This window comes from Rosa rugosa, chromosome 1 (assembly GCF_958449725.1).
Source record: "Rosa rugosa chromosome 1, drRosRugo1.1, whole genome shotgun sequence".
Lineage (NCBI taxonomy): Eukaryota > Viridiplantae > Streptophyta > Magnoliopsida > Rosales > Rosaceae > Rosa > Rosa rugosa.
This window is the reverse complement of record NC_084820.1, coordinates 45,756,994-45,773,362: the sequence shown is the minus strand read 5'-3', so window position 1 is coordinate 45,773,362 and position 16,369 is coordinate 45,756,994. Positions and strand designations below refer to the sequence as shown.

General features: G+C 39.6%; 1 protein-coding gene and 2 long non-coding RNA genes across 6 annotated transcripts; all 3 read left to right on the top strand.

The window, feature by feature from the left end:
• Nucleotides 1–1,812: 1,812 nt before the first annotated feature.
• On the top strand, nucleotides 1,813–3,215 carry LOC133738734 (uncharacterized). The gene is made up of 2 exons (XR_009860253.1): nucleotides 1,813–2,400; nucleotides 2,547–3,215. It is a non-coding gene; the product is annotated as an uncharacterized LOC133738734 (long non-coding RNA).
• Nucleotides 3,216–5,107: 1,892 nt separating this feature from the next.
• LOC133725102 (uncharacterized) lies at nucleotides 5,108–9,981 on the top strand. 3 transcript variants are annotated; one of them, XR_009854261.1, is made up of 5 exons: nucleotides 5,108–5,372; nucleotides 5,959–6,040; nucleotides 6,167–6,393; nucleotides 7,056–9,301; nucleotides 9,879–9,981. It is a non-coding gene; the product is annotated as an uncharacterized LOC133725102 (long non-coding RNA). The 3 variants fall into 3 exon arrangements; XR_009854262.1 differs by having other exon boundaries at nucleotides 5,959–6,087; XR_009854263.1 differs by lacking the exon at nucleotides 5,959–6,040 and having other exon boundaries at nucleotides 5,358–5,372.
• A 2,511-nt stretch (nucleotides 9,982–12,492) lies between these two features.
• LOC133738722 (uncharacterized) lies at nucleotides 12,493–15,137 on the top strand. Of its 2 annotated transcripts, XM_062166316.1 has the most exons (3): nucleotides 12,493–13,034; nucleotides 13,251–13,598; nucleotides 13,751–15,137. In XM_062166316.1, the coding sequence occupies exons 1-3, from the start codon at nucleotides 12,683–12,685 to the stop codon at nucleotides 13,780–13,782; spliced, it is 732 nt and encodes a 243-aa protein (XP_062022300.1). In that variant the 5' UTR covers nucleotides 12,493–12,682; the 3' UTR covers nucleotides 13,783–15,137. The 2 variants fall into 2 exon arrangements, with proteins under 2 accessions (XP_062022300.1, XP_062022292.1); XM_062166308.1 differs by having other exon boundaries at nucleotides 12,495–13,598.
• Nucleotides 15,138–16,369: the final 1,232 nt, after the last annotated feature.

Below are 16,369 nucleotides of genomic sequence, written 5' to 3'. Positions count from 1 at the left end.
GTCTGATAACCCTGTGACACAAATAAAAGTGTGTTTAATTGGTCAAATTTTATCGGAGCATGGTTTAAAACTTAAATTGGATTGTCAAACCCCTAGCCTAGTACAAACTATAATTAATTTTTTTTTGAATCAAGGAAATAACTTTATAAATAGAAACTCAAATAGAGTTGATTACAAGCATATCGTAACACCTCCAGATAGCATTCGTGAAGTGTTATCAAATTACTAGAAATTTGTGTTAGCCTAAGGCCAGAGTAACCATTACATACCATTCCGCTGCCATCTACAGTCAGAACAAGAAGATGTGGTAGTACCCACTGTGGTACGTAGAGATAGGTCCACTCATTTGACATGTCATGCTCTGCCATTACAGAATAGCTTGAATCCTCCTTCAGTACTTCTCCAGAAGATTCGCAAGTACCACCAAACATAGCCGTAGTTTGTTGGATCAAGCCGCTGGGATGCCAAATACGATACCCTAGAGAACTAGAGCCCATCATTTTGGTCCACGAATGGGCCCAAATCCAAGCAACATTCTTAAAAACTTTGAACACTCCATTGGGCCTCAGAATTGGTTTGGGCACCCAATTGGGCCTCATAATTGGTTTGGGCCTCATAATTGTTTTGGCCACCCAATTGGGCCTCATAATTGGTTTGGGCACCCGATTAGAGTTGGGCCTACCAACTAATCTGGTCACCACCAATACCGCCGCCGTCGACTGCTTACCGACAGCTTCCACGCCAACTTCCACCTGCGTTTCTGCTTCCATCGGCTCCGCAACAATCCCAATCAGACCCACTGCCACTGTGCGGTGGAGAACACTGCAGATCCGCGCCAAAGCTTGCTCTGCACCCCCGCGTCCCTCTTGACCGGCAAATCCCACCCCGATCCACTTCATGCCCTGCCCCAGACCTGATCGGACCTAGAAACGGTCCCAAACAGCTCCATAATGCAGTTTTGTAACACACCTCACCTGCCATCTCAGCCCACACAACTCCGGCCAAACCCCCATGCCAAGACCATGGAGATTTCGAAAAAAATTCACGAGTAACAAGAGGTTTGAGTCTTCCCTTCTGTGGTCAAATCCGGAAGCCAGGAAACCAAGCATTCCTATCACTGCTCTCAACCAGATCCATCCCTCTGTCCTCATCGTCGCGCCCTTGAGAAAACGATTAGGTAATGCCTAGAGCGCAATGCATTTCACGAGTGATCGCCGGAAAAGGACGATGCTGGAGGGCGGGTGTAAAACCGCAGAGGTAGGAGAACAAGTCTCCACTTAGGGCGGAGATCAGAGTCGATCGCTAGATTAGAACACCATAGCCCCGGCGGCTAGGTTTTGGATAGAGCATTTTTTTTTGTTTTGGGTTGTCCTCCTTAGAGTTATAATTGAACGGTTGGGTTGTACAAACTATAATTAATATGATCGAATTTAAGCGCTTTAAAGTTAAACTATAATTCATTAAATTGAATTGCAACAATCCTGATAAACTTCACAATATTCTTGTTTGAGAAATTTTTAACAACAGTACACGATAAATGGGTGACTCCGAACTTCGGTACATTATGTTTTAAATAAATCATTTTGGTACATAAAGTTGTAATCCAGACCCAAAATTAGTACATGCCGTTGTATGCTCCGTTAGTTAGTGTGCCATTCTGAAATAATTAAAGGGTAAAGTTGTATTATCATATGTTCCAACCATCAACATCATCAGGTCTGATTCTATGAGCTCTCATAGAAATATATCAATAAAATAAGAGAATACAAACTTGGACCATTTTGGAACGTCGGATCAGGCAAACTAGTTGAATCAAGTAGATGAGAAGGAGCCACCGCATTGAATCTTTGAAAACCTGAGTCGACATGTTGTCCTCCTGTTTTTTTGGTCAGAACATGTTCTCTTCAAACCACACTTCTATCGCAAAATTAGACCTCTTTATCTCTCTTGAAGCTCTTGAGAAAATCAGTGAAATGTATGGAACCCAGCTGAATTTCTAGTCCATTCAACCTAAATTGAGAGAAAGCTACGAGATGAAAACTTTTTCAGGAGTTGTTTCCGTTAGCCAATTTCGAGGGTTAGAAACTACAATTTCTGATCTTCATTTCATAATGACTTCTACATGAAAATTGTTCAAAATCGTTTCTTATTTTCGTTGATCGAAAATCATCATGATCCAACTGTTAATTCGTTCTCAATCAAGGTGAGATCACTTACTGTTTGATGAAAATTCTGTTATGAGATTCCACTGATCTTTGATTCTAATTCGAGTTTTTACGCCATATCTCCTTTCAAATTCAATCTGTCCTTGCAATGGGTTGTATCCCTACATTGATAATGAGTTCAATTCATGAAATATCATCTTCCATCTTGAGCCAAAATTCAGAAATTTGATGATCGGTATGTTGGCTTGAACCATTGTAATTTCTGAGCTCGTTTCTTGCTTTTGAAAGTTGAAATTGGATTGTAATACTTATATATGTCCGTTGATATGTATATGTGATGATACTAAAATGGTTACTAATTAGACACGTTGTGTATTGTAGCATGAGTGCACAAGAGAAATCGAGGCCTTTGATATTGTCATCTTCGAGACATAAGAGAATTCTCATATATATATGTGATGATGTCTGTTGATGCATTCTGCATAGATGATTTTGGGATTCCAAGACTGGCCTCTCCCAAATCCTCGCCTCTCCGAATTCACCGAGTTCTGCTGGATCGACGACACCGATCCAAGTCCAAGCTCACCGAGGACAAAATCGACAAGAAAATCAAGGACTAAATCGGATTCCGGTGCCGGTGGACTTACAACAGAAGAATCGGAAGGAACAGGTGGATAGGATTATGGAGTCGTCGGTGTTCTTCTTGAGCACTGGGACTTCGACAAGAGAATCAAGGACCAAATCGGATTCCGGTGCCCAAAGAGAGAGAGAATCCTAGTTTAGTTTTTTCATCAATCTTAAAGAGACGGATTTACCCCTGAAAAATTGACCGAAAGCACACTAAATAACGGAGATTGTAATGGCGTGTATATATTTTGGGTCGGGACTTTAAGTTCATGTACCGAAATGATTGGTTTGAAACATAATGTACCGAAGTTCAGAGTCACCCATTTGTCGTATACTGTTGTTAAAAATTTCCCTTCTTGTTTTTTAAGAGAAAAGAAAAAATTATATTAAGTATTCACAAGATCTTGAGATCTTTCTCACTCACTATTGATTTGTCAGAGTTATTATCATTTTTTTTTTATATTCTTTTTTCGTGTTAAACTAATGGGTTATTATCACAAATGGTACCTGAACTATACCTCAATCTTATCGATGGTACCTGAACTTCAATTTTGATCACAACCAGTACCCGAACTTTTTGATTTTATTTTAAATGGTACCTAAGGCCACATTCAGTCACTATTCCGGCCAAAAAAGCCAAATCTAAAATTAAAAAAAAATTAAAAAAAAGTTCAAGGCAAGTCTATTACCAAAAAGATCATCACTATATATGATCGCAATCCTTGAAATCATCAAAGATCATCACTATGATCGCCTTACATGCTGTTTTTAGTCGGAATAGTGACCGGAGGTGGCTCTAGGTACCATTTAAAATGAAATCGAAAAGTTTGGGTACTGGTTATGATCAAAATTGAAGTTCAGGTACCATCGATAAAATTGAGGTATAATTCAGGTACCATTTGTGATAATAACCCTAAACTAATTATACATACTTTACATGACTTAATTTAAATTGTTTTTATATGTTTAGCTCAAGTTTCATTTCTTCTCGAAACTCAATTTTAGCTAATAGAGAATAAAGACAAGAACAACATCCAAGATTCGCATATTAGAATGGTTTCAGACCCTTTCACTTGCAGCAGGTAATGGAGCCATCATTTTAGTTGTGGGAAAAGTCAATCACCTATTAAGTATGTTGTTGGTGAAACAACTTGTATGTTGGCAAATTCAATAATCAATATACCGTAGGGAAAAAAGAGAAAATGCAGAAAGGAGAGCGAACCTAGACCTAGGGTTCAAGCAAACGGCGTTGTAGCGTCCAACCGTGTCTAGCGTCGGTCTTAGGCCAAGCGCGGTGTTCTTTTGTCTGGGTTCTTTCTTAGGCGGGCGGGAGCGGTGCGGCGATAGGCGTAGAGAAGGTTGCGGCGGTGGGTTTGTGTTTTTCAGGTTTGGATCTGACAAACCTTGGCTTGTCGGATTGCGCTAAAGTTCGGCGGAGATGGAGGGGCGTAGCAGGTTGAGGCAATGTCGATGTATTGTCTGCCGACTTGGACGAGGTTTGCTTCGCTGGTGAAGAGCGAAGCACAGATTGTTATTTTCCGGCCGGGAGGGTTTGGTCTTTGCTCGATGTCGATGTTGCTGCACGATTGGAAAAGCCGGCCACCAGAGCTTTTCGAACAGTGCGCCGCGGGAGGACAGGACGGCGGTGGAGGCAAAGGAGCAACGAGCAGTGATGCTCCTTCTCTGTTAGCTTGGGTTTGGGCCTAGGTCTCTGGGCCTGGGCTCATCCTTGGGCTGATGGGGCAGGGGAGTCTTCCTGCTAGGCAAGTATTGATTTGGGCTTGGGCCTACGAGCTTAGGCTCAGGTCAATGCAATCTGGGCCTTAATGTATTAGGATATTGAGCCTGTGTGCGGTTAGATTAACTTCTGTGAGTCTTCTATGACGTTTGTAGTGTCTTGCTTGTACTACAATTGTGTGATTGGCAAGTCGGGGCTAGTTGAATGATTTATTTTCCGTAGGAGGCGATGTTTTTTTTATTCTTGTATAGGTTCGTTTAAATGTGAGCGTTTCAGTGATCTTTAATAGTTTGCTTTAGCTTAGGTAGGTTATTTTGAATTTTCTTGCCCTGATTTCTTATGTAAGTTTTGGTAGACTACAACAATTTTGCTGTTGATCTAATGAATTCAACTTCTATTTTCATTCAAAAAAAAAAAAAAAAATCCTATATTAAGTATATAGATTTTCAGTCGACCTATCTCTCTGTGGTAGTGTCAAAATAACGGCCCAATAGTAGGGACGGTAATTGATGCGGCTGGCCCAGATTTACATAGATATACTTCTGAAACGACGATACAGCACCGGCTTTCCCTTTAGCCTTGTGGTTAAGGCCTTTGGCTTTTCCCAAAGATAGAGGGGTTCGAAAGCTGGTATGGTGGTGGTGTGGTGGCGGTGAACTGGTTGTGGTGTTTGTTCCTTGAACTCCAAGGCCCAAAAGAAAAAGAAAAAATATAGGATATATATACCAATGAGGTATTCTAAAATACCTCTGTTTTGTTTTTGCCTCATCCCATTCTCTTTTGACCTTGTGCAGATTCTCCACAACTGAATGTTTGATATTGCTGGTATAAAGTCTCTGCAGGTTCGCTTTTGCACATTTGATGTGTATTATTTTTCGGTTATTGATTCTATTATATGTAGTTGATCTCGACTCTTGAGGACTATATGGAATTTTAGGGAATGGTCATTAATAGAGCTTTGGATTCGGGTAGAAGTTCGAGAATTTATAACAGACCAACCCTTTTCAGTGTTAATGTTGAACTCAAAGCTTCTGCAGATACATAGGTTTTCGAAAATGAAGCTGAATGGCTAATGCATTATGTAAAGGGTGTATACATAGAATAATGCTCCTTATCAAAGTTCAGTGAACTCACTAATTTAGAATTGCTTGTAATGAAGCATTAGTGATGATGAATTACATAGACGTGATGGAATACTGATCACTGATCATATTCTATTCCTCATATTCCTATGCTAGTCATGCTGTAATGCAATTGGCGTTGACATCTTTTTCTTCCTTGTTCATGGAAACATCTTCTTTTCCCTTATAATCACTATTGGCAATTTAAAGTAAAGAAGCAGCACTTGTTCTTTTCCTTGGTCTTGTTCCTACTCTCTCTGTCTCTATGAATCTCAAAACCAATAAAAGGATTTTGCATTTGGTGTAGGTTCCTGGTGGCATCTTTCATAGACATTCTATCCTTTGGTGATTCTTCCTAGCATGCACTTCCGATCTCAAGGATTGGAAATGTATTCTCTTGATATAGTCTGATATATCTTTGGTTCTCCCAGTCTATGTATTCTTCTTCAGCTTCTGTTTCGTTCTTATAACCACTGATGTAGTTCACTACTTCACTTAAACTTCTGATTCTTCAGGAGTTGGCTCTTGACAATGGTGAGAACTGAGAAGAGAAGGGTCTACAATATAAAGTTTTCCCCATATTTGCGCCGCTCTGCAACCTTTTCATGGTTAGATCGGAGGGATATAGGAAGACACGGCTTCGATAATTCGAAAGCTGGTATGGTGTTGGTGATGAAGATGTTCTTGCTTGCTTTAAATATGAAACCCTGAAAGAAAGAACACAAGGCATGACTATAATGAGGTATTCTAAAGTACCTCTGTTTTGTTTCTTTGGCCGGATTCACTTGGCTTCTTAACTTCACAATATTTCTCTTTTTTGATTATCTGCATATATTATTGTATTTTATTTATTGGTGAAGGATGTTGGTTCTATGTTATTGGTCTTCAGTACTATGTGGAATGAGGTTTTGATGGAATGAGGATATTTCATACCAATTTTCAAAACCCGTTTTTCACCTGCTTATAAATGAGAATGAGGGTGGGTTTTGTTAGAAGGAAAAACAGTGGTCAAAGTTGGCTGCTGCCTACAACTTCTACGTGTTTTTCTTATAGCTATTGTAAGCTATGCATATAACTATAAGTGAGAGTGTAGATCGACTAGATACATAATTACGCAACCGTACGTATTATTGTCAAGATAGGGAAGTAGTAAGCCCAAAATTATCGTACCACGGGGATTAGTGGCTAACCCACAATCCTTGGGTAGACAGTTTTGGTTGAGCTTTTCATTAGAGATTTAATGCATTCACATATGCATAAGTGAAGTTGTATAAGTTTACCATAGACAAAGCTTGTCTGGTCTTTGGTTGTAAGGTGCCTACACCATATGTTATATGTTTCAGTAATCTGAATATCAGAAATAAGATCTAGAGGAATAATATTCTTCCTCTCATATTTTATCAGGTTTCTATGAAATGGTTTGGATTCAGAAGGGTAGAAGTTCGACATTTTACAACAGGTTAGCCTTTTTCAGTGTCCTAGAACTCAGAGCTTCTGCAGATGCAAAGGTTTTCTTCAGTAGGGCTGAATGACCAATACATTTTCAAAGATGGTCATATACCTTACACAACTTTGGAAGGCATGAACTGTGGTTTTAAGTGCATTGATCTAAAGTATATCTGGCATGAGACCTGATATTACAAATACTTGTGTATAGGCTTATCGCTGTATATAGATAAAAATTTGCCTAATCAAAGTTCACTGAAATCACTCATTGAGAAATGCTTATATGGAAGCATTAATGATGATGAATTACGTGGCCAATAATGGATTAGTGATATCATCAATCTTCAATCAGTTTTTTTTTTTTTCCTTATGTTCCTATATTAGTAATAGTGACATCATTCACTATAATTGGTCTTGACTACAAAAAGTTACCTTCTGGTATATGTCATGTAAGAGAAAAGAAACAGTACCATTTCCTCACAAGTTGTTGTATCTTGAAAATGTGTGGGGTTACTGATTCCAGAAAAGGGTATCTTGTCTGTACAGTGATTTTGTTTTTATTGCAATGAGTAGCTAAACCGTACCATAATGGTTATTTTGACATTGATCCATGTGGTAAATTTTGTATTTAGTGTGCTCCAATATTTGCTGTACTTGGTTGAGTATTGAGGGTACGTACTTTTCAATGTTTCTTCATAGACAGCATTCAATTTAGACTGCTGAAAGTTTACGTCTTGGACATGAACTTATTCTTGGTTCACTTGTGTACAGAATTCTGTTTCCTCCAGAATGCATGGTGGCTTTACATTTTGTGTTTTGAACTTTTGAAGCTAGGAAAACTATGTTGTGAACTTGTGATGTTATGAGAAATTGCAAAAAAAAGGTCATCCTGTTAATGATTTTTTGTTTGAATTTCTTTTCGAACTATGTGATTCTATTTCTGTAGTTCCAGGAAATTAGATTTTAAACTTGGATAACCTTTTGTTTTGCCTAGTTGTAAGGGTTTTTGTTGAATGTGTTGTTTTGGAGATTTTTTCTTCTGTTTTGTGCTTTCAACTTCAGGAGCTTCCTGAAGGTAGCTGGTATTGTCCGCATTGCACCTGTTGGATAGATGGCAATTCTGCTGATGATAAAGAGGCTTCAAGCACTTCTGATGGATTTCAATGTTCACAGTGCAAGCAAAAACCTTTTGTTAGACTATCTTTCTTGCACCTAAATAGTTTTCATTACCTGTAGAGAGGGCTTAAAGTTGTTTGTTGTGGACGTGTGCTATGTACATCAGAACCGACAGGTAACTGATATTGGTAAAAGAAAATCACCCTTAGTATAAAGAGTTTCCATGCTAGAAATCAAGATTTTCAATTAACTTTTAAGTTGGCATGCTGAAGCTGGTTAACGTTTTTAGAAGGTGTATAGCATTAGAAGCTTATGAGATGGTTAAAGAACAGAAGTATTATGTTTGAAAGCAGACAATTATTTGCTATCATCTTTCAGCTTTGACTTGTTATGAATTCTCAATTTCACATCCTGTCTATGTGCTATTATAATCGCTTTATCTGCTTCTACTTCTTAGATCAGTCGGAACTGGTTTTCAATTAATTATCTTGGTTTTAAAAATTATTTCCTCTGTGTGTTACTAATGACCTTGTGGAGAAGTTAAATTACCTTTCCATCTTGGTTTCACGGAAGTTCGATGTCTACCTTGATCATGAGGCATGTCTCAATAAAAAATGCATTTATGTAGGAGCCATGCATACTGAATTCTTGGTTGTGTTGTAGAAGCTGGCAAGAGGTATGTTAGCAATTCTAAATACACTTAGGAGGATCAGTTGATTTTAACAAATGAGGAAATTAAGGATTTCTCTTTTATCCTGCCATGTTTTTATTGGTAAAGCAAGGACTTCACTTACAGCTTGCTAGTGTTCAATCCCATTGTTTCGATATGGAATATTGTGGTTTTACTTTCCCGAAGCTTCATTCTAACTTTAGGCAAATACTTGCAAACTGTTAGTGTCTTGTTAATTATATCAAGGACTCCATTTTTTAACAAAGAGGTCTAGCTTGCTTGCTGCATGTCTTCTGTTTTTCAGAGTCAAATGAGGTTAATATTCAACTTAATGCGTATATTTTTCTCTTGCCAGAGTTCTCTTCCAAGGCTTGACAGAGGGGTGGTAGTGGAACTCTATTGAAGATGTATTTCCCAGGTCAGGCCTTTGCCAAGAATCCTTATCGACCCTTGCCCTATTTGGTGCATGTCTTGTGAATTGTGACAGTACACATCCTTAGTTCCTTATTCCCAACCTTTTGATTTGAGTCTCTGTGGTTGAAGCGCAAGGTATTTCAATACTTTGTTCAAGTCCTCCTAGCCAACACTCTAGTTGCTGTATAATACATTAAAGCCTTTTGGCACTTGTTTCATAGCCAAAGAGAAGTTCTGGTTAACTTATACTCAGAAGGCCGTAAGTTCCAATGGGGGATGTTTCATTTTTTCTTCTAGGAAAAAAACTAGCAAATATGCCTTGGTTTTTCATGGCAGCACTCGTTACATTTCAACCTCTGCAGACAATGTAAAGTTGAGTACATAGCAGCACTAGTTCTGCATCTTCATTCTATTCTTTGGTGATGCCTCCAAGCATACAAAGTCCGATCTTAAGAATCAAAAGTATGCACTTCTACACGTGTTCATTTTCCTCAGATTCTCACATACAGTTTCTGTTTTCAACTTCAATTCTGCTTTGATTTCGTTTTCACAAGCACTCATTTAGTTCACTTGATTTTCAGATGTGCTCATTCGACAGTGGCAGAAAGAGCAAGGTCCAAAATTTGCACAAGTCTTCCGAGTGTTGCCAGATAACAAAGTTGTGGAGATTCAAACCGTCTTTAACCACGACCCTTAAACATTACTTTGGTGATTTTTCTTTCTTCGAAGATTTCCAACACAATGATCCCATTACCATATACATCTCCTTTTCTTGAATGCTCAACACCAATTGCATGCTCTGCAACTCAGAAAGCAATAGAGTTTCTATGTACTATATACATTCTCTAGATGTTTAATTAGACCCATTTCATCATCAATATGAAAGCACAGGTAAACCTTAAAAGGATATTGAGATTGGTAATCTTAGAACTCTATGACCTCTGCCTTTACATTTAATGGATACTTCAAGAAAGACTCATGAGACCAAGACTGGCTAAACAGACACTTTGGATGTGCCAATCAAAGCATATGGCTCCAAGGACGTACTAACCCAACCGGGTTAAGGGATGAAAGAACTGTACACTAAGAACAACATTGGCGGATCAAAACCCACATAGGCTCCTTGGACGGGATTGAGATTGAGAACTGCCGGTCTCTCTTCATCATGCTCTTAGACAAGAAATGCTCAGAGACAACGTCTATATATAGCAATGATTAGTCGAATGCTGGCTGGGGTTAGCATGAAGGCGACAATAGGGTGTGAGGCTCTCGCATATGAAAGCACTTCAACCAACTAGCATTTAGTCTACCTAGTACTTCTAAGGTATTTCCCCTGCAAAAGGAAGCGTCAGTAAAGATGTCAAGTTCAACATCTAAGGTAACATTAAGGCCTCGTTTGGTTCACGGAAAGGAAAGTAATTCCTTTGCCTTTCCCATGGGAAGGGAAATGAAATTTTCCAAAAACTTTCCATTCTGATGTTTGGTAACATAAGGAAAGTTATTAGGAAAGTTGTTAAAAAATTTGTAAATAATGTAATAAAATAATATGTTGTGAGTAATAAATACAAGGAAAGAATAGGGGAAAATGATTCATTTGGAGTTTGGAAGGAACCACTTTCCCCCTTATTTTTCCTTCTTTCAGGAAATGATTTCCTTTTCTTTTGCATCCCAAACGCAAGAAAAGAACAAATTTCAAAAAGAAAAAAGATGAGAGGGCCTCCTAAACTTCCGGAGCGACCCGAGCAGGCGAAACCTAGGTTTCGCGCCAACGGCGGGGAGCGCCATGTTCTCCAGACCAGACAGAGGCGGGTGGACGGCGGCGTGGGCTTGAAGAGGCCGTGGCCTTTTCTGAAACGGCGCTGGAACCTTGACCAAGCTTTTCCAAGGCTCCGGTTGAGTCAAGACTCGACTGAGGGTGGTTTTACGAATGTGGATGGCCGGATCGGGTCGAAGCCACGTCGTTGGTATCGACGCCGGCAGATTTCTGGGCAACTAGGATCTGCGTTGGTATGGTGGCGTCAGCGCACTGAGATTGGGCTCAAGTCGGGGCTGCTGGGGAGTTCGGTGGCTTCTGGCTCTGGGACTGTGCCGCACTTCTTGGAGGCGGCAGGAGGGCCGGTGATGACTGAGCCGGTCATTATACTGGAGATCAGGGCGGCGGTACGTCGCAAGAAAGAAGACGGTCCGGAAAAAATGGAGGGAAGCCCTAGTCTTGACCTAGGGTTGACTCCGAGCTGGACTGGGCCTGCTTCTGGGGCAAAGACTGGGCCTAGGACAAGAAATGGGCCAAAGGCAGGGACTGGGCTGAAGGCAAGGAGTGGGCCTCTGTGGCTTAAATCTGAAAAAGACACCAATATGCTACAGACCCTCAAGAAGAGCTCAAGGAGCAACCTGATGCCGAGGTTGTTGGCTACTGAGGAGGCTGCAGATGGTGTTAGTTCCAACCCTACGGGGAAGGGACTCGCGCTTTCTTAAGTCCTCCAAGCTTCTAGACATTCTGGACTCAAGCCTTTTGAAGTAGGGGTAATTTCTATAAGCTTTTCTAAGACGTTTCTAGTTGATATTTGTACTACAATTGCGTACTGGCAGATTAGACTAGATGAATATTTCTTCCTTGGAGAGAGAGACTACTCTTGCTTAGTTTTAGGCTTGCTGTTCAGCGAGCGTCCCTTTAGATTTTAATGAGTTTAGAGTGGCTTAGATAGGTTATCCGGTTTGTCCCGGGTTTTCTTATGTAAGTTCTGTTAGACTCTGGCCTGTCTCTTATGGCTTTGATATCTAATTAAATCAAATCCTTTCAAAAAAAAAAAAAAAGAACAAATTTCATTTTCTGATGCTTACTTTCCGCGAATCAAACGTGGCCTAAAAGAAGTTACATACTTAATACACTAACCATTTGACACAATCTTCACACGTGACAATTAGTCTTTTCATTTTATGTTATTTTTGGAACAAACATTGGTCCTTTTATTTGTGTAATATTATTAATTTTATATGTCTCATTTTTTTTGTTGAAGTAATCTGCTTATTATTTGTTTTGGAGAATGATTTATCCTGCAAATTATATAAAAAATTGATATTCCCCCTTTCATTTCATTTTCTTGGAATAAAAGAAAACAACGCGTTTAGAAACGCGCTAAATTTTAGACCCTAATACATAGCACGACGCCGTATTGGCAACCGACCCTTTCCTTTTCCTTGTCATATTCGGAGTCTGAGGAGAATAAGAAGATCACTCTCTGAAATCACTGTGTCTCTGTGTGGGTCTTGCGTTTCATAAGGGATCTCCAATTGCACTCGCTTCGCTTATTTGTTTTCTTCTATCACTCTTAGTTTCTGCGTTATATCTGTCTCTTTCTGGGTTTTGCGCTTCAGAATTGCAGATATGGGTTGCGATTCTAAAAGAAGGCGTAGAGAGGATGTGGGTGACACAACGATTTCATCATCCAAGAAGCAAAAGCTAATGCCGGTGACAGGTTTGGAGCAGACCCAAAAGGTTCTTTGTTGCGGCATCTTGCAGGAGCTTATTGATCACCGTCTTGGCTCTGTGGCTGTTCGAATCCCTGATTCTCAGGAGGTTCGAAGACCTATGGATCTGTCCACCGTCAAATCCAAGTTGGAGAGAGACAACTACTCCAGTATTGATGCCTTTGTGGCCGATGTCAGGCTTACCTTCCAAAACGCGTTATGGTATTACCCTCCTGGAGTTAAACAGCGTGCAATGGCCAAGAATCTTGGTCAGATTTTTGAGGCTAAGTGGAAATTAGGGTTTCCTGAAACTAGGTCTTCAAGCTTGAAAGCTTCTTGTGCTAGTTTGGATAGGTTTGTGTCTCCTATTAGTCCAGTGAGTCCATTAGGTCTTAAACAACTTAACAACAACAAAAGAGAGGCCAAGAGGTCATCCAGAAACCTTGACGAAGAGAAGGGTTCTGCTTCTGCTATCACTTCTGCAGTGGATAAAGATAAGGAACACCGAATCAAGCGCGGCCTTGACGAAGGGAAGGGTTCTGCTTCTGCTATCACTTGTGCAGTGAATAAAGATAAGGAGCACCGAATCAAGCGGCTAAGGGAACAGGCTCGTAAGGAAATTTTGAGGGTTGAAGAGGCTGCTCGCTTGAAAGTCGAGAATCCTTTACAAGATCTTCAACAACTCAAGTTGTTGTGCAGTGGTGGCATCAAACAGGATTCTTGTTACAGGGTTTATCGTTGGTTGACACTTGAGAAGTTGGGCATCTATTTGAAGAGGGATGAACTTGAAGATGTTGATGAGGATGAATTTCGCATTGGAGATTGGGAAGAAGGTGAAATCCGTTGATGGAGCTCGCAGAATTTCCATTTTACTTAATTGATTATCACTTCTTTAACTTGAAATTCTTTGTTGAAATTAAAGAAACTGTTTCAGTTTCTTCTCTAATTGTCTGTCCCTTGCATTGTGATTTGTTATGGTGAGCAGATGGAGAACAGAGTCCACAAACAACTAAATAGTACATCCACATATGGTGGCATATCATCATCATCATCAAGTACATACTGCTACGTAGCAAAATTTATTCTATGTACAAAAATTCATGTAATGGTGACAGAAACTTTTGTAGGTGAGTACTTGATTGCATAGCTGTGTGGAGAGTTTGGTGCATGTGTTCCGAATTGGAATAAGTTCTACTATACGTGTTAGGATTTTGCTTCTAAGTGTTGGATTGCTTTCATTACATATGGTAGGTTGCCTCATGAGTTGGCAAGTAGTCTAACCACTCTAGTCCTTAAAGTGGTAGATCTGAAGACTATGGTCCCCAAGTGAGGAAACTAATTAGTCCTACCCAAGTGCATAAGGTTCATTTTGGAAGGTTTGTTTCCGGCATATTGCTAGTTTCTCAAGAGATTCTTCATACCTTCAAGGACACTAAGATTTACAAGTTAAGGTCTATGTTAAACTAAAGTGGAAACTGATTGAAGGGGTACTAAGCGGGAGTGCCAATTCTGGGTTACTTGTACTGAACTCTCCATCTTTTCTTTCAAGGAAGACTTTCAGAGGTCTTCTGGCCGGTCTGCATACCTTATACAACTTTATATTCAACGGCGTACTACTTTCAAAGATTGCTGGAAGGAATTGGGAAATTACTTTCATCATCAAGGTCATCAACTATGTGGAAACATACCTACCATTGCCTTTGCTTATGAAGAATTTGGAAGTGCAGGACTCAGAAGATATATGAGCGTTGCGAGCTGTGCGTTTATTGATGGCTCAGGTTAACCATCGAGTCTGTACGCTGTTGCTACAGCTCAGCATAGGAGCTAAGACAACTAAACAGCATTAACTACTGGCAATTGCCACCACTAGGTTATGTGGATTGCCATGGTCTCATGGAGCATGGATAAAGGGACTACAAGTACTAGCTGGAGGAGCGGGTTGCATTATATGGAATGAAAATGGCGACTTTTTGAGTGTGGTATATGTAGTGGATGAAAGTGTTATGGCGGAGGCTAAGGCTGAGGGTCATTTCCAAGTGGCATTGATATGCGCAAGGATGGAAGTATGCCACCACATAGTCAGACGCAAAGGATCTCATTTGACCAACTTCAAGGTCACATTCTAGACCTGCCGAGATGGAGCGGAAGGGTTGCTGCATGATATTACCTCTTTGGTGCAGCGTTTAGAGATGGTATGTTTTTCTTATGTTTTCTAGAGGATTTAAAGGCAGCACACTTTTTGGCAACCAATGTAACTATACGTGGGAAATTGCATGTTCCTAGGATTCTTCTATACGTTTGTTGGCTACAGAGCTTGAAACTGATCCAGCATTTTTTTGGTTACAAGAAACTGATCTAATTTTGATGTTTAATTTAAGAAAATTTCCAGTTGGTTTGAAAATAAATAAATAATAAACACTTCCATTTTTGAATTCTAACATACTGCGGCAAGAGCTTACAAATTTTGTGCAATCCAAGTCTATCGTTTGGCAGACCAACAAACACAAAGCCGGACCTGACATGAGGCCCGTGACTCGGCCGTCTCAGGCCCGGTGTCTCGTCGGGGCCTAATATTTCTTTTTCTGGAGATATTTAAAAAATGGATCGTTTACGGTACATTAATGTACCGATACATCAAATAGACTAGTTCAATACAGAGGTAGACTAGCTCAGTACATGGGTAGACTAGTCTATTTATGCATGGAGTTAGTCTATCCTTGTACCGAGCTAGTCTACCTCTATATTAAACTAGTCTACTTGATGTATCGGTACATTAATGTATTGAAGTCTTTTCCATAAAATTATTAAGTAAAAAAAAATGTAAGTCTTTTACCAAACAATGAGATTGATTTAGTTGGCAAGTTGTATTCCTTTCCTTTATGTTACTCCTAGACTAGGTTTGAATCTCATTGTTGTTATGTATTTATTTTTGTTTTCAATTTTTTTTGCAAATATTTTTTTTGGCTTTTTTTTTCTTTTCTATAAAAAAACATGTAGGCCCATTTTTATTTTTCGTCTCAAGCCTCAAAATCTCAAGTCCGGGCCTGTTAATACAAACAGTTCCGTCAGCTATATAATGTCACGCCCTAATTAGTTATTAACCATTCACATAAAGAACAAAGATGTCACCTGATCTCACTTTCCTATTTGCGTGAAGGGTAGATGATGCATTTGCATGGAGTGTAAATAGCTTCCGTTGCATCTGTGTTTCGATCTTTCATGTGTATAGCAATCAATTGCTTCTAACCGAGATAGGTGCCATGAATTAGTACTCTCGATGGAATTTTGTTTGTGCCTTGAATTTGATTAAAAGAACTTGAGATATCTCTTACAGGACCCTATGGAAAGACATGAACTTGTTTTCAACGTCCTCCCAGACTCTCTTTGCCGGTTGGCCTATGGAGCCTTGGCCATTATGAGCTGAGTTAGTTTGGACTTTTTTTGCATTTTTCTTTCCATTTTGTGTAAAAATTTTTACCATGTTTTTCAACAATCATAATTCGTGTAGCAAAGTGGCCTAGTTCGTAACAAAAAACTAATTAAACTGTTTATAATCACTTAACAAAAGTTCAATCATCCAGTTCATGATCATTCAATAAAGTGA